This window comes from Callithrix jacchus, chromosome 10, assembly GCF_049354715.1.
Source record: "Callithrix jacchus isolate 240 chromosome 10, calJac240_pri, whole genome shotgun sequence".
NCBI lineage: Eukaryota > Metazoa > Chordata > Mammalia > Primates > Cebidae > Callithrix > Callithrix jacchus.
The window spans coordinates 98,934,429-98,961,201 of NC_133511.1; the positions used below are offsets into that span (position 1 = coordinate 98,934,429).

A 26,773-nucleotide genomic window follows, 5' to 3' on the forward strand; every position below is an offset into this window, starting at 1 on the left:
ATTCTCAAACGACTCCTATAGTTTTGGTCTTTGCTGCATATCATCACAGAGCAGTGTGACAATTAGTGTTAGGGTTTTTTTTTTTTTTTTGAGACAGAGTTTCGCTCTTGTTACCCAGCCTGGAGTGCAATGGCGTGATCTCGGCTCACCGCAACCTCTGCCTCCTGGGTTCAGGCAATTCTCCTGCCTCAGCCTCCTGAGTAGCTGGGACTACAGGCACGCACCACCATGCCCAGCTAATTTTTTGTATTTTTAGTAGAGACGGGGTTTCACCATGTTGACCAGGATGGTCTTGATCTCTTGACCTCGTGATCCACCCGCCTCAGCCTCCCAAAGTGCTGGGATTACAGGCGTGAGCCACCGTGCCCGGCCTAGTGTTAGGTTTTTTGTTGTTGTTTAATGGGCTCTCTTTTAAAAACTTAACTACATTTTTTTTGAAAGGGCATTTGCTATCACCACCATAAATGGAAATCATGATCATTTGTCACAAATAAAAGACGATGGTAAGAATGAGAATAACTGAAACCCAGCAGCTAGTTACATTCAAGCTGGTGGTCCTTGCTTGCAGAAGCCTCTAAGGCTGAGCCTGGTGTCCCTTTGTTCGTTTATTTAAAAAAGGCGTTAGCAAGGGTTAGAGAGATGTTAGAAGCAAATATTCACTAAACTGAGACTGATTTCTTGGAGTCATTAGAAGGATGGAAAGGGAACAACTTTCTCACTGAGTGGTTTAGTGCTGTCTTGTGGTGTGTCCATGGTCCATGCTGAAGTACCTCTTGTTCCACCTAAAATCATCGAGCACCATCTTCAGGAAAAACTAAGCAAGCGGGCACACAATGTGGAGGAAGCAAAGGCACACCCCTCCTGTTTCAAATCAGTTGTCTTGCTTCCTTTGGAAAATACACATGGAGATGCAGGAATATGGGGAGAAAGTGGGTGTCAAAAATGTCCTGGCTGGGCACCGTGGTTCATGCCTATAATCCCAACACATTGGGAGGCCAAGGCACGAGGGTCACTTGAGGCCAGTAGTTTGAGACCAGTGTGGGCAATGTAGTGAGGCCCCATCTCTACAAAACATAAAAATTAGCCAGGTATGGTGGCACATGCCTGTAGTCCTAGCTACTCTAGAGGCTGAGGTGGGAGAATTGCTTGAGCCCAGAAGGTCAAGGCTACAGTGAGCTGTGATCATGCCACTGCACTCCAGTCTGGGTGACAGAGCAAGACCTTGTCTGAAAAAAACAAAAAACAAAAACAAAAACACCCACAGAACAAAACCCTGAGTTCCAGTTGTTCCACAAGATGAAAAGAGTTCTGGAAATGGATGGTAGTGACTGGTGATAGTTGTACACCATTATGAATGTGTTTAATACCACTGGGCAGTACATTAAAGAATAATTAAGATAGTAGATTGTATATTGTGTATTTTCCTACAATAAAAACTTGGAAAAAAGTAGCTGCATACGTGTGTGTGTGTGTGTGTGTGTGTGTGTTTGTATGTATGTTACTCTTTTCTCTGCTTCTCAAATTCTATAATAAACATTACATTTAATATATAAAAACCAAAACAATTTTTAAAAACCCCTGGGACATAAAGCGCTCACACCATCATTGTCTCCTAGGGTTCAGCTGTAGGAGAAATTCTCTGTGCTGCAGCCCTGCTTTGGTCTCAAACCAGTTTACAAGCCAATGACAGAGTCTGAATGAATTTTCTCTCTGACTCTACTAAGAGGAATTCACTTTGCTTACTTCTTGACCTGTGCCCCCAAAGGTGCCCCCACTTAATCTATCATTTCTACCTTTTAATTCTGGTAAATGATGAGAAATATAATGAGACTTTTTTCAGCATTTCAGTCACTGAAAATCTCTTCAAACTACTCTTTACTCTTTACCTTTTTGGTAATAATAATTAATGCTTGCAAGATTATACAGAGGCACTTAAAGAATAAAAAAGATACAGACTTAATTCTAGTCCATGAAGCTTTGGTGTAAATTACATTTTTTTGTTTCTGTGATATTTTGAGACTTGTCAATCCAAATTATGCTTCATAGGATTATGAAGAGTATTTGTTGAATGAGAACATTCTATTCTCCACCCTTGCTTCTAACAGCCGTGGTTCTGAGAAATACCAAGAAGAACTTAAAGTACTGTGGAAATATACAATGGGTTTTGTGGGTCCATTTGTTTTGTAGGTGGACATTCTGGAATATTCTCATAATGTCACCATTGGTTATTATGCTACCAAAGGGAGGTTGGTGTACTTGCCTGCTGTGGTGATGGAAATGTTGGGTGTGTATGGAGTCAGCAATGTCACTGCAGACCTGAAGCAGCACACTCCAAACTTACAGTCTGTGGCAGTACTTGCCTCCCCATGGAACCCCCAGCCTGCAGGCTACTTCCAGCTGAAAACAGGCAAGTGACTCAAAAAAGGATTTTCATCCATTCTGGGATCAGGGCTGTACCAAGTGGAAACCTGGTTAAAAACTCCATTACTAGCTGTTGTGCCATTTTCTAAAGTCCTTGTGAACTGTCTTCAAAGGGTCCTGCCACTGAAATTTTCCAGTTCCTTGCACATCAGTCGAAACTCTTCCAACCCTGGATTTGTTAGAAATGTTCTATCATGGGAGCCTTCCTTCCCAGGTTACATACTTAGTACTTTTGAGCACCAGGTACTATATTTTATATTTCTTTCTGTATTATCAGTGGATACCAGTAAGAGTTGAACATGCAGAAAAAAAAAAAAAATCTATGATTTGGAGCAATGGGTTCCAGATGGCATTGAATCAGAATCTCTGAGTTTAGGTCTTAGAATATTTTTTTGTTCAAACTTTCTGGTGATTTCTGGTCTGCAAAGTTTGTAAACTACCAGAGTAGAGAAACTCTTAAAATTGAAGCAATCAACTTAGCAATGAAGGTCAATTGATTTTCTTCCCTCCAAAGAACTAGGAGGCATGATCTCTTTTAGGTTATGATTTTTCAGTCTTTGAGCAGATGTCTACATATTCCATTCAAATAATATAAAATCTTTTGATTGGAGGGAATCTCTGGTTCGATCATGATTTTAATTCTTCTATGTTATAAATCATCTTAAGGGCCACTTTCCAAACTACACTCAAACCTTGTCTGGGCTTATTATTTATTTGCCTAATTCCTCTCATCTAAAATCATGCTGTTTTATATTATGACCACTGTTAAATCCAAGGAACTGAGACACAGAGCTTTGGTGAGCACCGATTTACTACTCTCATTCTAGTGCTGCAGTTTGTGAGCCAAGCTGACAACATCCAGTCCTGCAGGTTTGCTCAGACAATGGAACAGCGGCTGCAGAAAGCGTTCCAGGACGCCGAGAGGAGGGTCCTGAATACCAGAAGCAACTTGACGATTCAGGTAGGGAGGCAGGTGCTTCAGGCTGTGGAGCTGACAGACAACCACAATGCAGATTCTGGCAAGAAATGACTTGGGTCTTCCCTTTCAGAGCTGCCATGTATAAATGTAACTTTGTGCTTCAGGCATTGGTGAGGGTGTCTGGGGGGTCTGGCCATGGCGGGAGGGATGCTGTGTCACTGTGCACCTACTGTGGTTTGGGGTTTTATATTTCTTTCCCCATGGAATGCTTTCTGAGGCCTTTCCAATACATTTATTATTTTGGAAAGTTGAACTAGGCTGTAGGGTCTGTGTTAAATGTCTGATATAAAATGAATAAATGAATCACTTCTAAGTAGCGAAGTCACCAAGATTTGCCTATTCTGTTATTTGCATTGGGTTATGTTCCAGTCACCTTAGTTTAGACAAATGCCAACACACACACACCCATGCTCACATACATAAACTCACACACACACACACACACACACACACACATTTTATATTGAAGGCTTTACTATGTGCCAGGAACTGTGCTAAGTGTTTTACAAATTTTTTGCTACATAATACTTAAGAAATCCTTCTGAGATATTCTTACTCCCATTTCATAGAAGAGAGAACTGAGAGAGAGGCTAAGAAACTTCCAGAAGGTCACACAGTTGGTAAAGAATGGAAAAAGGACTTGAGTCAAAAGCCCATGCTCCTATCCACTATGCTATGCTCAAGTCGGTGCAATGTAGAAATGCGGTCCTTAATGAAGCCTGTGTCAAACAAGGGAATTCTTTCCCGGGGACATCCCTGGGAGATGCATCATGGCATGAGTGAGGAGGAAGTAAGAGCTGAGGTTAGAAGCTACAGGAGCCTAAGAGTTAAAGGGTGATGGGAAAGTGTTCCCTGTAGGGGCTGCTGCTATTGGGGGACAGGATTTTAGATGCTTTTGAACATTTAAACTGCCCGTTTTTAAAGTTTTTCATTAAGGGGTCTCCCTGTGTTGCCCAGGCTGGTCTCAAACTCCTGGGCTCAAGTGTTTCTCCCATCGTGGCCTCCCAAGTGCTGAGATTGCAGGTGTGAACCACCACACCTGGTGCACCATAGCTCAGTTTTTTGGATTGACAACGTACATAGCACCAAAAGCCTTTCTCAGATCTTTTTAAAATTTTTTTGCAATTACATAGATATCATCCCACAAAAGACAGATGCTTCTTAATGATATTCATCTGGTCCCCAGTTAACTCTTCTTTTCAATGTCTGTTTTGACTACTGAACTAAAGCCTTTGCTATTAGACCCAGTGGTTTTGAAGTGGACATTTAGCATTAGTGAATCATCAGCAAAGGCAATATGATGTAGAAGGCATACAGTTTAACTTGAGTGAGCAGCTTTCCTGTTCTAGATTCATCCAAAGTGTAGATGGAAGTAACTCATTATGATTTGGTTCATGTTAGACGAACATCTAAAAACGTGTCACAGACTGAAGATTTATGTAAGGAGTGTGACTCAGCTCTCTTGTGGGAACTCTTTTGCTTTCTGATTGGATTTGTGATCCTCACAGGTGCATGAGCCTAGTTAGATTTTGGCAGCACAGCATACTTTAATTGTATTCAGGAAGCACAGACTTACTGAGTGCCTGCTATTTATCAGGCACTAGAAAGGACACCAAGGTAAGCTGCCCTTGGCCTTAAGAAGCCTCCTTGTGTTGTTTTATGGTAGGTATGGGTCTTTAGAGGAAACTTTATAAATCAAGTAACAAACCTTCCTTGGAAAAGACAATAGGAGGTGATTTGAAGATTACATCGAAATAAATTTTAGATGCTCTTGAACATTTAAGCAATTCTTGAAATGAATGGATAATTGGATGAATTGTTTTTATTAACCCTGTTTCCATTTTTGCCTTGGCTGACAGGAAGCCCAGAGCCAAATTTGTTGCCTGGATTTAGTAACCCTCTGGGCCCCTATATTATGCATGGTACCTACATCCTGCCATTCCCTTGGGGTTGTCTTTCCCCAGGGCCTGGTTTTGTAATTAATAACCTTTCCTTTTATTGTATAATATAGAATTTCTAAGTCACCTGGAATCCTTTGTGGAATAAGACCATGTAAATATTTAATTTGCTCAGAGAGTCATTGAAAAATAAACAACAAAAAAGTGTATAGCTTTGGAATTAGGGACTAGATTACAGTGGATTCAATTAATTAGGATGTTTTTTGGTTTCCGGGGACAGAATCTAAGCTGATGAGGCTTAAGCAAAGAGAGGAAGTAATGGCTCATGTAACTGAAAGGTTCACACTTATTTACTTCAGGCACAATTATATCCAGGTGATTAGATGATTTCTTCATCGAGTTCTCTCTTCATTTCTTGGCTGGCTTTTCTCTGCACTGCCATTGTCCACAGAGCCCATGGGGTGACCCCTTGCATCCCCAGGTTTGTCTCCTCCTTGTTGCTCACAGTCTTGTGGAACCAAAGTGCCTTTTCTGGTTTCATTCCAGTAAAAATCCTGGGATTAGTTTTCATTGAACGCACTGTGCCCTTTCTGGATCAGTAACTGTGGCCAAGGAGATGAAGCATCCCGATCAACTAGGCCTGACCACTCCTGAAACCGGGGTGGGGCAGCCCCATCCAGAACACATGAGCAGAGAGGAGAGGTGGTTCCATGAGAAAAATTCTGGTGCTATCAAGAAGGGAGGATGGCTGCTGGGCAGGCAAGCAACAGCTTTCTGTTCCATCAGCCTACAGGTCTTATTAGCTAAATGAGTCATGGCATGAGTAAGGGGTAAGTAGGAGATGAGGTTAGAGGCTACAGGAATCTAAGAGTTAAAGGGTGATAGGAAAGTGTCCCCTGTAGGGACTGTTCCTATTGGGGCACAAGGCATGAATTTCAGGGACCAGTGCTATGACTTTTAACCAGTAGGCCTCTTATTCTTGGAGCTAGTCTTAACTATACATCAAGAATGAGCTCACTTTTCTTTCCTATAAAAAATGAGTATATTAAAGAAAACACAAATAAATGGAAAGACTTCCTGTGTTTATGGACCAGGAGACTTAATATTGATTGTTACTACCCAAAGGGATCTGAAGATTTAATGTAATCCCTATCAAAATCCCAGTGATTGTTTTTCACAGAAATAGAAAAATTAACCCTAAAATTCCCATGAATCTCAAGGGGCTTGGATTAGCCAAAACAATCTTGAAAAGGAAGAAGAAGTTGGAGGTCCCACACTTCCTGATTTCAAAACTTACTACAAAGCTATGATAGTCAAAACAATGTGGTCCTCTCATAAAGGCAGACATCCAGACAATTGGAATAGAACAGATAGCCTGGAAATAAACCCTCTTGTATATGATCAAAAGGTTTTTGACAAAGTTGCCAAGGCTATTCAATGGGGGAAGGGACAGTCTTTTTAACAAATTAGGAAAACCGAATATTCACATGCAAAAGAATGAAGTTGGATCCTTACCTAACACCATCCACCAAAAGCAACTCCAAATGGATCAAAGATCTAAATGTAAGATCTAAAACTATAGGATTTTTTATAGGAAAATATAGGGGGAAAACTTCATAACACAGTGTATTTGGCAAAGTAGACTTCATCCAGATTAAAAACTTTAGTGCATCAAAAAACACTACCAGCAGAGTGAAAAGGCAACTCATAGAGTAAATGAAAAGTATTTGCAAATCATATATCTGGTAAGCAATTAATATCCAGAATGTATAGCTATTACCTACAACTCAATAATAAAACCAAACAATCCAATTAAGACATTAGCAAAGGATTTGAATAGGCATTTCTCCAAAGAAGATATATAGATGACTTAAGCACATGACAAGATGCTCTACATCACCAATCATTAAAGAAATGCAAATCAAAGCCATGAGATACCTCCTCCCAGCTATTAGGATGGCTATTCTCCAAAAATGGAAAATACTAAGTGTTGAGGAGGGTGTGGAGAAATTGGAACCCTGGTGCATTGCTAGTGGGAATGTTGAATAGTGCATCCACTGTGGAAGGCAGCATGGTGATTTCTCAAATAACTAAACATAGAATTACCATATGGTTCAGTACTTTGATTTCTCAGTATATACCAAAAAGAATTAAAGTAGGGACTCAAACAGGTATTTATACACCCATGTTCATAGTAGCATTATTCACAACAGCCAAAAGGTGGAAGCAACCCATGTATCCATTAATTAATAAGTGGATAATCAAATGCCATCTATACATACAATGGAATATTATTCAGCCTTTAAAGGAAGGAGGCCAGGTCTTGTGGCTCATGCCTGTAATTCTAGCACTTTGGGAGGCCGAGGCAGGTGGATCACCTGAGGTTGGGAGTTTGAGAGCAGCCTGACCAACATGGAGAAACCCCATCTATAATAAAAATACAAAATCAGCCAGGCATGGTGGTGCACGCCTGTAATCCCAGCTACTTGGGAGGCTGAGACAGGCAAATCACTTGAACCTGGGAGTTGGAGGTTGTGATGAGCCAAGAACATGCCATTGCACTCCAGCGTGGGTGACAAGAGTGACACTCTGTCTCAGAACAAAAAAAATAAATAGATAAAAAGGAAGGATATAATGGATGATTGGAATGCAGAAAAATTTTAAAAAGAAAGGAAATTCTGATGCGTTCTACAACGTGGATGAACCTTGAGGGCATTCTGCTAGGTGAAATAAGCCACCCACAAAAGGACAAATACTAGATGATTTCTCTTATGAAAGGTATCTACAGCTGTCAAATTAATAAGCAATTCCACTTCTAAGAGGTGTCTAGAAAGTAGAATGGTGGCTGCCAGGGGCTGTGAGGAGGGAGTCATTAGGAGTCGTTTAGTGGGTATAGAGTTTCTGTTTGGGATGGTAAAGAGGTTCTAAAGATGGATGGTAGTGATGGTTGTACAACAGTGTGAATGCACTTAATGCCACTGAACTATACACTTAAAAGGGTTAAATCGTATGTGTGCATTTTACCACAATAAAAACTAGTTATAATTTAACTGGTCAAGTGTAGTATATACAGAGGCGCCCATATTGCACACTTTTTAGGCTTCGTCAGGCTCCATTTGGGTTTTTGTTTCACTTTGTTTTGGAGGCAAGGTCTGACTGTCTCCTAGGCTGGAGTGCAGTGGCGTGATCATGTCTCCAGCCTCGAACTCCTGGGCTCAGGTTATCCTCCTGCCTCAGTCTCCTAAGTAGCTGGGACTATAGGCGTGCAACATCAGGCTTGGCAAATTTTTTTTCTTTCTTTTTTTTTTTGTAGAGACAGGGTTTTGCTGTGTTGCCCAGGCTGGCTTGAACTCCTGGGCTCAAGTTGTCCACCCGCCTGAGTTTCCCAAAGTGCTGGGGTTACTGGCATGAGCCACCACACCCAGCCAGAATTTGGTTTTGTTGAAAGGTAAAAAATAAAATGTTCACAGTAGAGATAAAGATTTAAAAGGGTTTTTTTTTAGTTACTGTTTTTTTTGGGCGGCAGTAACAGTGAAGTTTTTTGAATTATTCAGAAAAAAGTGCCTTTCTTTTTGGTACCTTGGGAAAGAATATGGTTAGCCACAGGTATTCATGCCTTGGGAAAGAGGCTCAACCACGTTCCAAAAATACTTCCCGAGAAGAGAGTCAGAGTCAAACAGACCTGCTGATTCAGTTTATGGTTAGTCATGGGAATACAGGTTCTGGATTAAACAATTTAAAAGGGACCGGGTGTGGTGGCTCACAATTGTAATCCCAGCACTTTGGGAGGCTGGGATGGGAGGATCATTTGAACCCAGGAGTTTGAGACTAGCCTGGGCAACAAAGTGAGATCCCATCTCTACAAAAATAGATTAGCTGGGAGTGGTAGTGTGTGCCTGTAGTCCTAGCTATCTGGGAGGCCGAGGCGGGAGGATTGCTTAAGCCTAGGAGTTCAAGGCTGCAGTGAACTGTGATCAGGTCACCCTCACTTGGGGGCAGTGAGACCCTGTCTATAAAATATCCACTTACAGGAAAAAGTGGGAAATAAAATGAAGAGCTCTTCTTGATAGTTTCCTGGGTAATGATTTCCTAAAAACCCGGACATGATCATTACACATTCTATGCATGTAACAAAATATCACATGTACCACATACATATAGATAAATATTACGTATCATTTTTTAAAGTCTGTAAAAAATTTTTTTTCTTAAAAAGGAAAGTGGCAGAGATATTAATGTCTGAACACACAAAGGTCTGGGAAAGATGGGGTATTAGTCGGTATCCTGACAGGAAAGGAAGGCTGCACTCAAATGAAGGTGCCTTTGTAGAAAGAAGAGTGGGCAGGCTCCAGGGGAACCACAGGAGCAGTACATTACCCAAGGCTCTAACAGTTGGGACCCGATGGGTTGAGTGCAGGGTGGTACAAGGTTCAGCTGCCTGACTGGAGCCAGCTTTAACCCCACAAGGAGAGAGTCCTGGGCATCAGTACTCTGACCTCACTCACCTCCCTCTCTCCCATATCCTCCTGAAGGCCTTGGAGCCCATTGGGGTTCTCCAGAAGGGTCTGTTTCCTGGGGCACCAGACAGGGTAGAGAGGGTAGGTGGCAGGCACATCTGGAGGGGGAAGGGAAGGCACCCAACACAGAAATTTACAAAAAAAGTCCTCACCAAGTTGAATAACTTCCTTCTAATGATGTTTTTCAAATCTCATCTGTGGGATATTTTTGTTCATACATTGACCCAGAAAGCTTCATTTCCAGCAACTGAAAAACTGGCTTAGACAAAATGTGAGAAGAAAACCATGCCATCTCATAGGATGTTTTACACATTCTATATTGAATTAATAGATCATGAGGAAGTGGAATTGCTGTCTAAAGAATATATTCTACATTTCTGATTTCTTTTTTTTTTTTTTTTTGGAGACAGAGGCTCTGTCTCCCAGGCTGGAGTGCACTGGTGCAACTTCAGCTCACTGCAACCTCCACCTCCCAGGTTCAATTGATTCTCCTGTCTCAGCCTCCCGAGTAGCTGGGATTTCAGGTACCCATGACCATGCCCGGCTAATTTTTGTTTTTTGAATTTTTTTCAATAGAGACAGGTTTTCACCATGTCGGCTAGGCTGGTCTCAAACTTCCAACTTCAGGTGGTTTGCCCTCCTTGGCCTCCAAAAGTGCTGGGATTGCAGATGTGAGCCACTGCACCCAGCCTCTGAATTCCTTTTCTAATTAGGTTCTGTCAGTCTGCCCATGACCAGGCTGGTGATCAGCTCTGTTTGTTCTTGGTCCTTTCAACTTTCAAATTGCCTGAAAATTTGATTCAGGCTTTCTCTGTCTGAGCAGTTGAGCCCTCCTTAAATGTAACATGCCAATGCTCTATTTTATGTTTTTAGAATCATAAAAGTAACCTGAGACTATTTAGTCCAGGAAAAGATACACATAGCAGTGTTTAAGGACCTGGAGTTGAACCACCTGGGTTTGAGTCCTGACTGTCCCTTATTAGTTGTGTGACCTCTGGCAGGTCCCTTGATCGTTCTGGGCCTCAGTTTCCTCACCTGTGAAATGGAGTTATCACTGGTTACAGCTGCTAGGGTTGTGGTGAACTTTAAATAAGATGTCCTCTTATTTGTGCCTTAGCTTCCTGCCTGGCGTGCAGCAAACAATCAGAAATGATGACGGTTACTCTTGTCTCTTCCTTGCTGTTTCCCCAAACCCCTTTCATTCCTTCCCTCAACTCCTGCTTAGCCTCCCCCTCCCATGGCCTCCATGGAACAGACCCTGGTCTTATTTGGCCTGTGTCCTTCCCCTTTTCTCCTGTATTGATTCAGATTGTGAGCACGTCCAACGCCTCCCAGGCAGTCACCTTGGTGTACGTCGTGGGCAATCAGAGCACATTCCTCAATGGCACCGTCGCCAGCAGCCTCCTCACCCAGCTCTCGGCTGAGCTGGTGGGATTCTACCTCACTTACCCGCCACTAACCATTGCTGAACGTGAGTATGGCCATGCCAACAGGGACCCCAGTGTTTCCCCTGGGCCTTTCTCCATTTAGCAAACAGTTATGGCACCAGGGCACATATGACCTCCTTTATCATAAAGTGACAGCTAAAATAAGTGATGGATTAAGGTTGAATTGGTGAAGTTTAGTGCACCTCAAAGAAAGCACTTGCTGGGTGCTTTCATCCTTCACATTTCTCTTATCTCAATCCTCAGAACAGCCCTATAAGACAGGTGCAAAATTAGCCCCATTTTGCAGAGGAGAAAACTGAAGTTCCAAGAGGTTTTATAAGATACCCCCTCTCACATAGCTAGTGAGCCTGAGGTTTGAACCCAAGCAGTCTGCCTTCTGAGCTTGCGATTCTGCCTGCTAGGGCAGCTGTCCTCTGCACAATCTGAGTTGCTATGGTTTTTCTCCCACTGATGCCATCAGCAAATGTTCCCAGACCTTTGGGCTCGGCCCTGCCTCCAGATATCATAATGTGACTCATTTGCAGTCCACAGTGTGACTTCACTTGCTGAGATCCCCACAGTGGCCTCAGCCTCTTGTGGCCTCATCTTCCTCTAACATTTTGGTTATATAATCTCATTAACATGCAACAGGCATAGACTTCAAAGATGCAGAAGGCTACATTTTGTATCCAAATGTTTCTTTGGTAGCCAAAGGATGGAAAGGTTTGAACTCCTAAATTTAAACATTCTTACATTTCACAAGATCTCTGGGCAAGTTCGTTTTTTAATATATATTAGCAAAACTGTCTCATAATTTCTTTCTGTAGTTGTTTTCATTACTGTAAGTAAACAAAATAATTTGCATGAATATACTTAGTACACTGCAGCCACTCAATTTTTTCTAATCTTTGTTTAATGGCAAGCTTGTGTAAATGTCCACATAGTAAGGAAAGATGACTCTGGATTTTAGAAAAAAGATGATGTCATAAATGATGGCATTACATCACATATCAGCATGTAAAGACTTGATTTTCTATCATTCTTTTATTTCTGAAAACAACTACGATTTATTGAGCACTAACCATAGTACCAATCCCTTTGCATGTATCAACTCCAGCGTCACCACACTTGTAAACAAATACGGACCTTTTGTTACAAGCATTTGGCTACTAAACTTAAGTCCTTGACATTGAAAAACTCCATCCAAAAGATAATCATTCCTAACAATGTTAGTGATGGTCAGATAATTTTTAAAGAGAAAGCTACAGCAAAGACAGGTTCCTGCTATGGGTCTTGATAAAGAAGGTGTTCTGTTTGAACAGAAGATTTTGATGAAAAAACTGAAAGAGCAGAAACTCACAAATCCTAGAAAACTCTCCATCTACAAGTTGGCCCTTTACTGAGTCTTTTAGTTTTCTAAACAGTGAGATAGCTTTGGTCCGTATGTCCTAGAATCCCTAAGAATCACAAAGCAGGAATTAGCTGCTAGCTATTTTTTCCTTAACAAAAATTCAAATAAGCCAGGTACCATAACACACGCTTGTAGTCCCAGCTACTCAGAAGGACCGCTTGAGCCCAGGAGTTCAAGAACAGCCTGGGCAAAATATCAAGATCCCACCTGAAATATAAATAAATAAATAAAACTAAACAAATCAAACCTATAAAAGTAATTGGGTATGTTTCTTGTTTGTTTTAGCACTGGAATATCCCAACCTGGACATATCAGAAACAACCAGAGACTATTGGGTAATTACAGGTAATCTCTGACTTTGTTATTTCCCCTCTTCATGCTGTCAGATTTCTTTCTTTCTTTTTTTTTTTTTTAAATTGCAGGCCATTCAGTAATAAGATTGGCACTTTTCTTTCCTCCTAAGTCAGGAAGTTACTTCTACAGGAGCAGAAGTGAATGGAGTAAGATAAGATAAGACATCACAATGGAGATGAATATGAGCTAAACCATTTAAAACAGCTTTCAAGTCCTCACTCAGTGGCCTCCTCTTTGCAAAAAGTGGCTCTATCAGAAGTTACAGCATTAACCCAAGGAGGTCTAGGGCATGTCCCTGTGAGTGGTGATCAGTTTACAGATGGAAGGCCTTTCTGCACTGCCCTACAACCCCCAAATTAAAGTGAGGGGAAGGCTGGGTGTGTACCAGCCTCTTTGCACGCACCCACACTCATCCTGGCATGTCCTGACAGTGAGGGTGTTTGGAAGTAGAAGCAGGTTCTTCCGGTGGCGTTTTCTCTTTTGTTGCTTGACATTTTCCGGGGGAGTTTTGTGGAACAGCAAAAAAGTTCTTCTTTGTGTATTTCATAAGCCAGACAGTAGTTTTGGGACTTGGAGAAACAAGGATTGAGAGCTGAAGAGCAGATGTTTGTAGGAGGAAAAGTGACCAGCCTAGCCAGGAAGGAGAGGAACAGGAGAAGTATATGAGTCTGTTGGCACTGCCATAACCAAGTGCCGCAGACCGGGGGCTTCAACAGCAGGCATTTATTTGCCGTCCATCCTCGAGACTAGATGTCTGATCGCCTTCTTTGGAGACCTCTCTCCTTGGTTTAGATAGTCATCTTCCTGCTGCATCTTCATCTGTCCTTTCCTCTGGGTCTGTCTGTATCCCAATCTCCTCTTCTTTCAAGGACACCAATCATATTGAATTAGGGCCCCCCAATATGACCTAATTTAACTTCATTACCTCTTTTTTTTTTGAGACAGAGTTGTTCCTGTGGCTCAGGCTGGAGTGCATTGGTGTGCTCTCAGTTCATTGCAGCCTCCACTGGGTTCAAGTGATTCTCCTGCCTCAGCCTCCCAAGTAGTTGGGATTACAGGCAAGCACCACCATACCTAGCTAATTTTTTTAATTTTTAATAGAGATGGGGTTTCACCATGTTGACCAGGCTGTTCTCAAACTCCTGACCTCAGGCAATCTGCCTGCCTTGGCCTACCAAAGTGCTGGGATTACAGGTGTGAGCCACCATACCCAGCCTAACTTTATTACTTCTTAAAAGGACCAATCTTCAAATACAGTCACATTCTGAGGTACTTGGGGGTTAGGGCTTCAACATAGGAATTTGGGGGGACAGACCAGGTGTGGTGGCTCACGCCTCTAATCCCCAAACTTTGGGATGCTAAGGAGGGTGGATTGCTTGAGGTCAGAAGTTTGAGAGCAGCCTGACAAACATGGTGTAACCCCATCTCTACTAAAAATACAAAAAAAATATTAGCCCAGCTTGGTGGTAGGTGCCCGTAACCCAGCTACTTGGGAGCTTGAGGCAGGAGAATCACTTGAAACCAGGAGAAAGAGGTAGTAGTGAGCCAAGAGCATGCCACTGCACTCCAGCCTGGCCAACAAAGCGAGACCATGTCTCAAAAAAAAAAAAAAAAAAAGGAATTAGAATTGAGTGGGGAGGGGAAAACAGGTCAGCCTGTAATAGGATGGAGAAAGATCCTGTAAGTCCTAGAAGATGTGCCTGGGTAAGCAGCCTGATTCCGAACCTTCCTTCTGTTCTCTCCCATCCCCTCTCACTCCCTGTCCCAAACAAGCAGCAGATGGGCTGCTGCCTAAAATACTAAGGACTGCACAGCCCCGCTGGATGAAGCTTGAGAACTCTTCTAAACTGCAGAACAGTGCATTTCTTTCCCCCCACAGCAGAGCCATCGGTGTGCAGAAATTATTTTACCTGCTAAGAAAGCGAGCAAAAAAGCCAACCCACCAAGGTTAATGCCCAAGAGGGAAACAGTGCTAACCCAGCAACACATTTTTGGAGCTAGTGGCTTATGTAACATTTACAAAATCACGTTTCCTCCACAAGGTATGGTGTTTTTAAATATAGAGCTATTCCTCCCTTCTATGAACTTTAAGGTTTACATGAAATGATAACACATCCAGCCTTTGCCACAGGTGGCCCTTAACCTCTTGTGTCATCCTTTCCTCATCTACCCGTGTCTTGCCCTGCCTCTATGTTGGTGACATAACCTTAATCAAAAGCTCCATGCTGAGTCTTGTTTTCAGGACTCTCCTCATATTTAGTTCTCTGCCCACTCACGTATGAAACCCTTATTATTGCTCTTTGTGTTCAGAATAAACAGCGGCTTCCATCACTGTGTTTAGGGCTAGCTGGATCAGTTGGTTAGGGCTTGGGAGGGGCTGGAACCAGGTCTCAGGGTGATCATCCTGCCTTCTCTTTGACCCATGACCACCTTCTGAACCCCTAGGTAGTCACCAACCAAACTACCCCATAATTTACCAAAAGGGTAGCGGATGGGGACCTAAGAGATGAGTATAGTTTCATTCAGCCTTTAATCCTGGACATGCATCACAGGCTTTCTGTCTTCTGCTCATTTCTAACAGCCAAGAGGATTTGGAGCCATCTCTCTCTTCTGTAGTTTGTATGATAAAAACCTGACATGCTTTCATCTGTTTTCCAACTAAACTTATATTAAATAGATTTTTGCAAACTGTACAGCTTCTCCTGTCTCAGAGGGTAGGTCCCTTCTTGATGGAAAATCATTGGCTTAAGGTGACTCCTGAAGTCTGTCTTTACAGAGAACTTCCTTCTGTCCTCTCCCATTCCCTCTCTCACTCCCTGTCCCAAACAAGCAGCAGATGGGCTGCTGCCTAAAATACTAAGGACTGGGGTAGCCCAGGGGCTAACCCGCCACTCAGGGGTCCTGCAGTGAGGTTTGTATATATGAGGCAAGATAGAAATGTGCAGATTCAGTATTGCTGCCCGACAGAGGGGAGAGCTGATTTCAGGCTTATCCATCTGCCTTTATTTCACCCACCAGAGGCAAAATATCCCAGACCCAGCAAAGGAAGAATTTCTTCTGGTCTCAGCTCTGCCATTTTCTAACCTAGCGTGTCCTTGAGCCAGCCACTTGGGCCACGTGGACTTCACATTCTCCTTTTGTAGGAGGAGGGAGAAGTATTAGCTGAGTATTAAGATTCTTTCAGTGCTAAATATGTAGGATCCAACCACAAATAAGACAATTTAGCCTGAGTACAGAAGTCTGAACCTGGCCCAGTCTCTTGAATTGTAGAGCCCAGTGTGATTGTGAGTAAAGAATGAGTAAGAGAACAGTAATGTGAAAGTCATTGAATCTTCTGGACAAAGCTCCTTTGAACCCAGCTGGGATGTGCCCGACTCCTCTAAGCTGAGTCAGTGGTGGCCAAGGCTCCAGGGCCAGGGCCCTGGCTGATGTGCTAGGGAGCTGCTGTCTTCCTGGTCATCTGTGCTAGATCTGAGCTTCTGTGGTTCTGTGGTTTCTGTGTCTGTGAGAGAGAGGGATGCACACCCCTTTCTGCTGCCTTCCCAGTGGACAGAGAGGGTTAGGGAGCCAGAGCCTGCCACATTTTTCAGGGGAAGGGGTAGGAGCCATGTCCTGGGACCCCATTCTGTGCTTTGCAGGTATTTTCTTCCTCTGGTAAGGATGTGTTTAGCAAGAAGGGGCACGTTGTAACAATAGCAGCTGCCGTTTTTTGGCGTTCCCTCAAGGGCCTTAGGATAGCACCAGGCTAGAAGGAATTTTTATTGAATTATCTTTTCTTAGCAGTGACACAGTCAGTAGTAGATTATGATCCCTGTGTTTTCAGATGAGGAACTGAGGCGTAAAGAAACTCAGCAACTTGCCTGAGACACTCGGGAAGGGGAAGCCAGTTTGCAAACTCAGGGCCCTGTCTCCAAGGCCAGCTCTTCCCTAGCTGCCCTCTAAGGACACATTCTCTTTGTAAAGAGTGGCGATGAAGCTGTGGAGATTGTCCAGTTGATCCTTTGTAACTCTGTGGGAGGTTCCCACAGCCTCTGGCACTTCCCTTGAGGCTTTTTTTTTTTTCCCAAAAAGTTTTTATTTGTTGGGTATGGTGGCTCTCACCTGTAATCTCAACACTTTGGGAGGCTGAGATGGGAGGATTGCTTGAGCCCAGGAGTTGAGACCAGTCTGTGCAACATAGTGAGACCTGATCTCTCCAAAAAAAAAAAAAAAGCTGATGTGGTGGTTCATGCCTGTAGTCCTGGCTACTTGAAGGCTGAGGCTAGAGGACTGCTTGAGCCCAGGAGGTCTAGGCTGCAGTGAGCCATGATCCTGCCACTGCATTCCAGCCTGGGCAACAGAGAGAGACCCTGTCTCTAAAGAAAAGAGAAAATAATTTTATTGTAAAATACACCTAACATAAAAGTTACCATTTTGAACATTTTTAAGCATACAATTTAGTGGCATCAGGTATATTCACAGTATTGTACAACTGCCAGTGCTATTTCCAGAACTTTTTTTGTCCCCGGGAGGCTTTTGACTGTTCCCTTTACTTGATGTCTGCCCTTGAAGCATCACTGAGATTCCCATAAAATAATCCCCAATGATACCTCTTGACTGTCCTGTGTCCCCTCTCTTAGTCTTGGCCAGTGGTCAGGAGAGGACAACTTAGAAGTTATTTGATCTGTCATTTTGCTAAAGGGGCCGTCTTTGAACCAGCAAGTACGTGGGCTTTTCTGTCTGGGGCAAAGAGGTGGGCCAGCCCTTCCTTGGTCTGATAACTGTGTCGTGGGGGATTCCAGGGGGTCCTCTGGGACCTGACGCAGTAGGAATAGCACAAGTCTTTGTTTTAAGAATTTGCAGGAATTTGGCTGATACATGAGCTGGGAGTGTCTCACAAGGGCCCTAGAGAGAGAGAGCTGCTTTATACTATCCAGGGGGATTATTTGGTATTTATGGCTGTGGGTTTGCTTTCTTCCTTGAAATATTTAAACATCATTCTCTGTATCTGTTGTCGCCAGTGATCTGGGCTTGTCTGGAATGCGATCATTAGTGTTGGCAGCTGGTAACCCCCTGTTGTACTAGATGCCATAACTACAACACGTTCTTCACCTCCAATCTATTTCCATATCCTGGTAAATGGATGGTATCGATGATCCTTGGATAGGATCTGGTAGAAGAAACTATGTTAAATGAAAAGTCCATATTTCCAGCCCTTCCAAGTTTTGGTCTTTTTAAGAAAATGAGATTTGCTTTTAGCATTTTTACTTTTAAGCATGACTGGGTTTGAAGAAAGCCTTTGTGTGTTTAGGGTGAAGTATGTTTCCCAAGGGATGTGGAACAAGGACTGGACTTTGGGGGTAGACAGAAAAAGGGAGTTGCCCTCATAGTAAGTGAACACAGCAGTCCTAGAACATCCCTAGTGGCCATGAAAACCCTCCTCCCTGCACCCACCATGGCTGCAACTGTCATTCATGCCTTACCTGTTGACTGCGGTATAGATGAGACCTAGCGGTGGAGAAAGGATGGGGAAGAAGGGTGTTCCCTTTATCTTCCTCACAGCAGGCACTGTTCTTAGCTGCTTTGCATATCCTGTCTCCTTTAAACCCTAGAGCTCATTGGGCTTATGTGGGCTGTGATGTGTACTCATTGCCTTTTTATAGAGAGGGACTTGGACTCAGAGAGGGCCAGTGGCTTGCCTGATGTCCTGAACTGGCAAGTGCCATAAGAGACAGCCGAGGTGGGCGGATCACGAGGTCAAGAGATCGAGACCATCCTGGTCAACAAGGTGAAACCCTGTCTCTACTAAAAATACAAAAATTAGCTGGGCATGGTGGTGCACGCCTGTAATCCCAGCTACTTGGGAGGCTGAGGCAGGAGAATTGCTTGAACCCAGAAGGCGGAGGTTGCGGCGAGCCGAGATTGCACCATTGCACTCCAGCCTGGGTAACAGCAGCGAAACGCCGTCTCAAAAAAAAAGAGACAGCCCACTCTTTCCATTCAACTGTCCTTTTCTTGAATGAGAGAGCACCTGGGGGCCTGGGTAGCTTTGGGGTGGGCACTCAAAGGACCCCATAGAGGAGGCAGAGATGAGGGCACTGAACAGGGTAGTCTGCCCAGATATAAAGGATCAAGTTGCAGATGGAGCTCAGATTCCTCAGCAAGGCTGTTGAGAAGGCAAAATAAAACAGCAATAGTCCTGAGCCAGACCTTGAGTGGAAACCAGCAAAAATACCCATTACACACACCTGCGGCTCTGCCGTGTTCCCATGTGGACTTCTAGTAACACTGATCATCATCTTAAGTGATGTTTGGGTTAAGCACAATAGTATTAATGATGCCACAGCTCACAGAGGAACAGGGCCCAGGCTCTGGAGTTATACAGTTTGGCTTGGGTTTGGACCCTGACTCTGCTGGTTATTAGCTGTGTGAACTCAGACAAGTCACTTAATCTTTTCAGCATCTATAACATGTGGATAATGATTGTCATGGGGCTGTTGCAAAGATGAAGTGAGGTAAGGTTGGCAAAGCCCCAACATGAGGTAGGTCGCAGTGGCCCTTGGTGGCCTGTGCAGGGTCAGTGGTACTTGTGCTTACTGAATTGGCAGGCAGCCTGCCTTCTCAGCCTCTCCTCTGCCTTCTGCATCCACAGTGCTGCAGGGCGTGGACAATTCGCTGGTGGGCCTGCACAACCAGAGTTTCGCCCGGGTCATGGAGCAGCGCCTGGCCCAGCTCTTCATGATGTCCCAGCAGCAAGGCCGGCGGTTTAAACGGGCCACCACCCTGGGAAGCTACACCGTGCAGGTGGGTGTATGCAGAGACACTGGGGTTTTCTAATAACTGAGGGTGGAGACGGGGGAATGTGCTTCCTGAGACTAAATAAGTCAATATGCACAGAGGAGCATCTATGCTGCAAACTGACTAAGCTGTTTTATCAACGCTCTTCTTAGGTTTTGAGACTTGATGGTAATAACCATCAAAAACATGAAGGAGGGTGAGAGTTAGCTGCTCCTCAGACATTGTCACTAACTGGGTATAACAAAAGGAAATCTCAGTACAAAATCTACACTCAGGCAATATTTTTGAAACAAAAAGTTCTTGGTAAGCAAGGACAGACTCATCATCAGCTTATTCAGTAAGCTCAATGAAGTCCCAGGTCTCTGTCCTTTTAGACTTGCTCACCTTCATTCCTCTGAATGGCAGATGAACCATTATTCCAGAGACAGGATTCTGTTACCTGTATATAGTCAGTTTCAATAAACAGACCCTTCCAAGCTTATAGTGGACACCTGATCACATAGAGATTTAGGCTGGAGGAATTTAGCAGACACTAGTTGTGTCCATCCCACATCCCCTTACCATTTCTGTGCATGCCAGATGGAGTTCCAACAGGCAGCCTCTGAATCTTTTTCAGAGGGCTGCTTTTGAGACACCAAAACCTGCTTTGCCCATGCCGTGCTGGCTGAAAGTGCCTGGGAATTACCAGTGATAGGGGTATAAATACCCCGGCTCTCTCACGTCTTGGCTGGGAGAATTCTGAAATGTATGTTTTAGATAATTTTCAGAACTTTCTTATAGAATTAAGCTTTAGTCATGCACTGCATCACTGCTTAATAACACACCCCTTGTAGGCTCCTTCCCATTGCTGTATTACCTCCTCAGCCTCCTGCTAGTTCCTTGCACCTCTCAGATAAACTGGAAACACTCAGCTCTTCTCAGTGTCTGCTTCTGAGGGAACCCAGTCAAGGCAGTAGCTATCCCCAGGAGGAGAGATTCTAAACCTCTCTAGATCCTTTAGCCAGTTCCTGCGAGACTGGGGGCCTCTGGCATATTCTAGCCAGTCTGCCTATCTTGACTTGCACTATCACCACTGAGAACTCATGTCCAACATTTGTTGTGCTAATTAACAAAGCTCTGTTGAGCATGATGTAAAATTAGAGAAGCCCTCCTGATAGCTGCCTCTGGAGTTGGGACTTCCTAACTGGAATCTAGCAGACTACCCCAGGCATGTGAACCCCTGATTGATGATTGACCACATCTAGGGTGTAACTGAACCACAGCATACATGCATAGTATCACGTTGTCTTTGAGTAAGCATTTCAAAGGAAATTGCAGCCATCAGCATAGTCTCTGTGCAAATCCGGTCCCCAGGCAATCTTGAAAGTATAGACAACCCATCTTAATGAACGTACTTCCCTGCATGAGTCATCATCATGCCCCTAAAGGAGACTCCAGGTCCCTCCATTCGCACTTAGTGAATTTGGCCCTTTGTCCTATTGGATGTTGCTTTGGTTCTAAAAGTCTTTGTGGTCTGGGATGACTGTATCACGAGGTAAAGTGATGGTTAAATTTGCATGTCAGATTTGTGATTTCTCCTTTGTAGGTTCCATGAGAGCTCTATAATTTCCACTCTTCCAAATGACAAGAAGAAAGCCCTGGTGCTCAGATAACTGGGAACTGGGATTTGCATCAGCCAAAGAGGGATAAGGGGCCACTCTACAACCCTGGTGTTATTTGTAAAACCTAAGAACCCTAACACATTTTGCATGCTAAAGGGCTCAGAAATGTGTTCTTTCTCTCATTTCTTCTAAGAGCTCAGCTTTAGCTGCCTGGAAAGTCTGAGGGAAGCAGGTGGGGGTTTATTTCTGCAAATCCCTAATTTACAGAGGCTGTAGATCACCTTGTAACATATCCTTAAATAAATCTTTGCAAGAAGAATTTGCTATTAAGTTGAAGTTGGGAGCAGCTATTAGATAGTGAATAGTCATTCACCTTCTACTGGATTGTACTAACACTTTCCGCACCTCCTTTCCCACTAGGAAAAGGAATAACATGCCCAAGTTTCCCCCCCAAAATTCACTCTACATGTCTTACAATATAATTCTACCCTGAGGCCTTTCTTCTGGGCTTAGATCATTTTAAAAGATGAGCTACCTTCATGAATATGGAGATTTAACTGTCTAGAATCTAAAGATATTTCTCTAGTCGACATATTGGAAAAATTGAGGCCTAAGAGGAAACATATGTGACCACTAAAAATTTTTAAATATTTGACTTAATTTGTAACCAAAGTAAGGCAAGTTTTAACTACCACAAGATACTGGTTTCACCTACCAAAGATTAGTAAATGCTACAATCCAATATGGATGAGGATGCAGTGAAAAGAGCGCTTTCAAACAGAGCAATTGGGTTTGACTTTTCTGGAGGGAAAGTAAGGAATTTAGACCAGAATGTTTTAGATGATCACAAACTGACTCCTAGAAATTTATCTCAAGTACATTCAAAAAAAAATTTTTTTTTTGCTGAATAATATTCTCTTGTATGAATATACTAGAGCTTATCCATTCGATGGATGTACACCTGGGCTTTTCCAGTTTGTAGCTATTAAACAAGGCTGCTGTGTACACAAGTCCTTTGGTGGCCACATGCTTTCACTCATCTTAGGTGTGTAGGCTGGAATTGCTGGTTCACAGGGTTGGTGTACATTAGTTCTATAGGGAACCGTCAGACCTTTCTCCAAAGTGGTTGCACCATTTGCACTCTCACCAAACAGACAGGTGTTCCAGTTGTTTCACTTCCTCATCAACACTTGGTGTTGTCGGTTCTTACTTTAGCCATTCTGGTGGCTATAGAGTGGTCTCTTGTGGTTTCAGTTTGAATTTCCCCATTGAGCATTTTTTAATCTGTTTATTGGTTATTCAGAGTTCTTCTTTTGTGAAGTGTCTGATCAGATCTTTTGTCCATTTTCTGTTGGGTTGTAGTAATATCTGCTTTCTAATTGCTATGTATAACATACCTACAAAACAGTATAAGAAAGACACAGGCCAAGGCAAGCGGATCACGAGGTCAAGAAATCGAGGTCATCCTGGCCAACATGGTGAAACCCTGTCTCTACTAAAAAATACAAAAATTAGTTGGGCGTGGTGGCATGCGCCTGTAGTCCCAGCTACTCAGGAGGCTGAGGCAGGAGAATTGCTTGAACCCAGGAGGCGGAGATTGCGGTGAGCCGAGGTTGTGCCACTGCACTCCAGCCTGGCACCTGGCGACAGAGCAAGACTCTCACTCAAAAAAGAAAAGAAAAGAAAGACACAGAGTTTAAATGACGCTAATAAAAATAATCCACAACGCAAAGGGTAAGAACATTATCCTTACCTTATCCCAAAACCATTTATGTGTTTTCTCTGATTGTACTCCCTTCCCTCCCTTCAGAGTTGAGAGTGAATCCAAATTTTGTATTAAATAATTCCTGTATTTTTTGTATAGATTTTACCATCCACACATGTATTATAGTTTTGCTTAATTTTGAACTTTATATTTTGTTCCTTTTGCTCAACATCAGGCTTTTGTATTCATCCATAATGATACAAATAGCTATAGTTCATTCATTTTCACCACTACACTATAGTATTTCATCGTGTGAGTATGCAGTAGCTCATTATCCAATCTATTATTAACAACTTGTGAATTTTTAGTCTTTTTACTATTATAAACAATGTTTCTATCAACATTTTTGTAATATCTTTTAATATCCTGTGAAACTCACAATCTGTAATATAAACTTCGGAAAAAACTGTAATATTTATCATTTGTCAATTATAACAGCAAAAAGTTGATAACCTAAATATTCAATAATCAAGGGTTTTAGTTAAATTTACCAGGCATACATATGGTAGAATGCTATGTGGGTAGTAAAACTTACGTTTTAGTATTTATTATTATCAGTTGTTAATTACAGCAGGTAAAAAATTAGGAACAATCTAAATGTTTAATATAAAGGATTCTTTTTTTTTTTTTTTTTTGAGATGGAGTCTCACTCTGTTGCCCAGGCTGGAGTGCAGTGGCATGATCTTGGCTCATTGCACCCTCTGCCTCCTGGGTTCAAGCAATTCTCTGCCTTAGCCTCCCAAGTAGCTGGGATTACAGGTACCTGCCACCATGACTGGCTAATTTTTTGTATTTTTAGTAGAGACAGGGTTTCACCATCTTGGCCAGGCTGATCTTGAACTCCTGACCTCATGATCCACCCACCTTGGCCTCCCAAAGTGCTGGGATTACAGGCATGAGCTACCACACCTGGCCAATAAAGGATTCTTTAAATAAGTTTATGAGATATGCATGAGAATGTTATGTAAAAATAAACATTTATGCTTTTGTTATATTTAAGCTTCTTTAAAATGCAAGTAAAAATTGCAAGATATTGTATATAGACTATGATAAATAATTTTGTAAACTGTTAAGGAAAAGGTTTGTGTGGGAAAAAAAGAATGGAAGGAAATACTCTATCATGGCAACAGTAATTAGCTTGTGATAGAAGGATTACAGATAGTTTTTACTTTATTTCTTGATGCTTTTACATATTTTAAAGTTTTCCTGTAGGGAATATTTATACCTTTTAGAGTTTAAAAAGAAATAAAAAGCACAGCCAGTATTTTAGAAAAAGAACATTGGGTTTCTAAGAAGTGCTTTTATCAGAGATCTTTTGAATTGCAGATGTCTAAGTTAACTTTTCCCCCTCTCTGGCAATTACAGATATTTGAAATTAACAGTCTTGTTTGAGAATAACCTAACATGCCCTGAATTAAATGCAGAGGCCTATTTTCAAATGAGGCCAGTGTTCCGTGGATGCTGGGCGACATCACTGTCCTGTGTTTTCTTCTCCAACTGCAAACTGTTCTTTCCAGATGTTCATATTTTTCGAACCCTTTTTTCTCCTCCCAGTTTCCTGCTCCAGCGAGAGCAGGCTTCTTGAGAGACTGGATATAGGGAGGTATGCAGAGGTTGGCGCCTAGCCACAGAAGACTTCAGCAGTCGTGAGAGGAACATCTGCTGATCACCTGGGTGATTGCAGGGTCGATACAAGATGCTCTGTAAACACCCGGCCTCTCTTTTTCTGAAAGATGGTGAAGATGCAGCGTGTGCCAGGCCCGAAGGACCCAGCGGAGCTGACTTACTACACCCTGTACAATGGCAAGCCTTTGCTGGGGACCGCAGCTGCCAAGATCCTGAGCACCATTGACTCCCAAAGGATGGCCTTGACCCTGCATCACGTTGTCCTTCTGCAAGCTGACCGTAAGGAGATGGTCTTTTTCTTCAGTCTTTTTAATGCCATTAAATGTTTCCTGAAAATCAAAATGATTCCCCAAACTTATGGTGATGGTCTCAGAGCTAAACATATTTGCATTCTGGAAGGTTCGTAAATCAGTTGGCTTTGTTTCTGTGTTGTTTGATGCGATAAGGGATATGCTTTGGATATTGGAAGTATGGTAATGATATGACTTTGCCCCCAAGTCCTACCCACCCTTCCTCCTTAGCATAATCTAGTGAACAGCTTATGAAAATCACAACTGAGATTATTTTTGTATGCCAGGGGATTTAGAGATCATTTGATTCAACAAACATTTCTAGAGTTCTACATGAAGTTGCTTAGTGCTGGAGGATGTATGGAAGTGGGTGAGACTTGGCTGCTGCCCTTCAGAATTGGGAAGAGTTAATGCAGGTGCAATGGCACATAACACAGAAAAGTGCTGCAAGAAGGTAGTGTGTGATGCGGGGTCAGCAGAGGGAGGCTTTGCTTCGAAGGGGCATCTGGAAGCAGTGAGCAGAGGAAGGGTGTTAAGAATAATAGCTGGCTCTTGGAATACCTTCCCCTGTGGCAGCTACTATGCTAGTTACTTCACCTAGGTTTTCTCACTTTCTATTCTCATTGGGGCAGTGTTTACTCAGATCTAAACTGTAGGAAAGGAAACCAAGGTTAAGAAAAAGGAAATAACCTGCCTGGCATCACAATACAAGTGCTTAGGTAGCCAGGATATGAATCCAGATTTGTCTGACTTTGAACCTGTGTTCCTAACTATGTGACACTGGAAGATTTCAGCAGAGGGAGAACAGGGGGTGCGTATTCCAGAATGAGAGAGCAGCATGAGCAAACGAATGGAGGTGAAAAGTACCAGGTATGCTTGAAAAATGAGTTGAGATTGCCTGAGGTGTCGACACCCATGGAGGAGTTAATGGAATTGGAAAGGTATATTGATTGGGAGACTAAGGCCTTGAATGACAGAGAAGGAGATAGTACACACTCAGATCAGCAGTGGGGTGCTGTTGAAGATTTCTGAACTAAGGAGTAATATCATTGGAACTGCCCATTTTTAGGAAGCTTAACTAGGTCAGCAGTGTCTAGGATGGGAGGAGACAGGATGTGGCAGGACCAGTGAGAAGGCTCTATGGTGTCCCAGGCATTGGGAATCCAAACAAAAGCTATAAAGAAAGTGGGAAAAGGGGAGAGGGTATGAGGGTGAGAGATTGGGTGGTAGAAATGTTAGTATTTGGCATCACACTGAGCATGGAAGGCAGGAAAGGTCATCTCCCATGGGTTTGCTTTCCTAGCTGATATCCGTGCTCCCCAAGTTCCGACACCTGGCTCGTGGTCTTCCTCTCCTGCTCAGCTCTTGCTTTCATCCAGTTTACTTTTGCTTCCAGGGTGATAATCCAGATCTTGTATTGTCTTGCTCAGCCAGCACATCCTCACAGATACAACTTTGTCTAGGAATGACAGTGGTCACTCTCTGCAATCTTGTTTTCCAAAATGATGGTTTTAACCAAGATTCTCTTCCTTTGCACCTCTCCCCTTCCCTCCCTGTGGGCTCTGTCCTCATCTTGCTCAACAGCTTACTTCATCTGTTTTGCCACATCCTCTTATGTGGACTCCGAGTGTTCTGTTCTCAGCTCTTTCTCCTTCTCTCCAGGTAGGGAATAAATAGTAGAGGAAAGGAGTGAAAACCACTGCAGGT

General features: G+C 42.9%; 1 protein-coding gene across 8 annotated transcripts in view; it reads left to right on the plus strand.

Moving 5' to 3' along the window:
* Positions 1–26,773, plus strand: part of KIAA1549L (KIAA1549 like) — a 293,593-nt gene that overhangs the window by 170,044 nt on the left and 96,776 nt on the right. For all 8 annotated transcript variants that reach the window (XM_035262322.3, XM_054240744.2, XM_035262326.3 and 5 more), the window contains 6 exons: positions 2,188–2,407; positions 3,249–3,382; positions 11,124–11,286; positions 12,939–12,998; positions 19,639–19,790; positions 24,884–25,055. In XM_035262322.3, the coding sequence (XP_035118213.2) occupies positions 2,188–2,407; positions 3,249–3,382; positions 11,124–11,286; positions 12,939–12,998; positions 19,639–19,790; positions 24,884–25,055 (901 nt within the window). The remainder of the gene's footprint in view (positions 1–2,187; positions 2,408–3,248; positions 3,383–11,123; positions 11,287–12,938; positions 12,999–19,638; positions 19,791–24,883; positions 25,056–26,773) is intronic.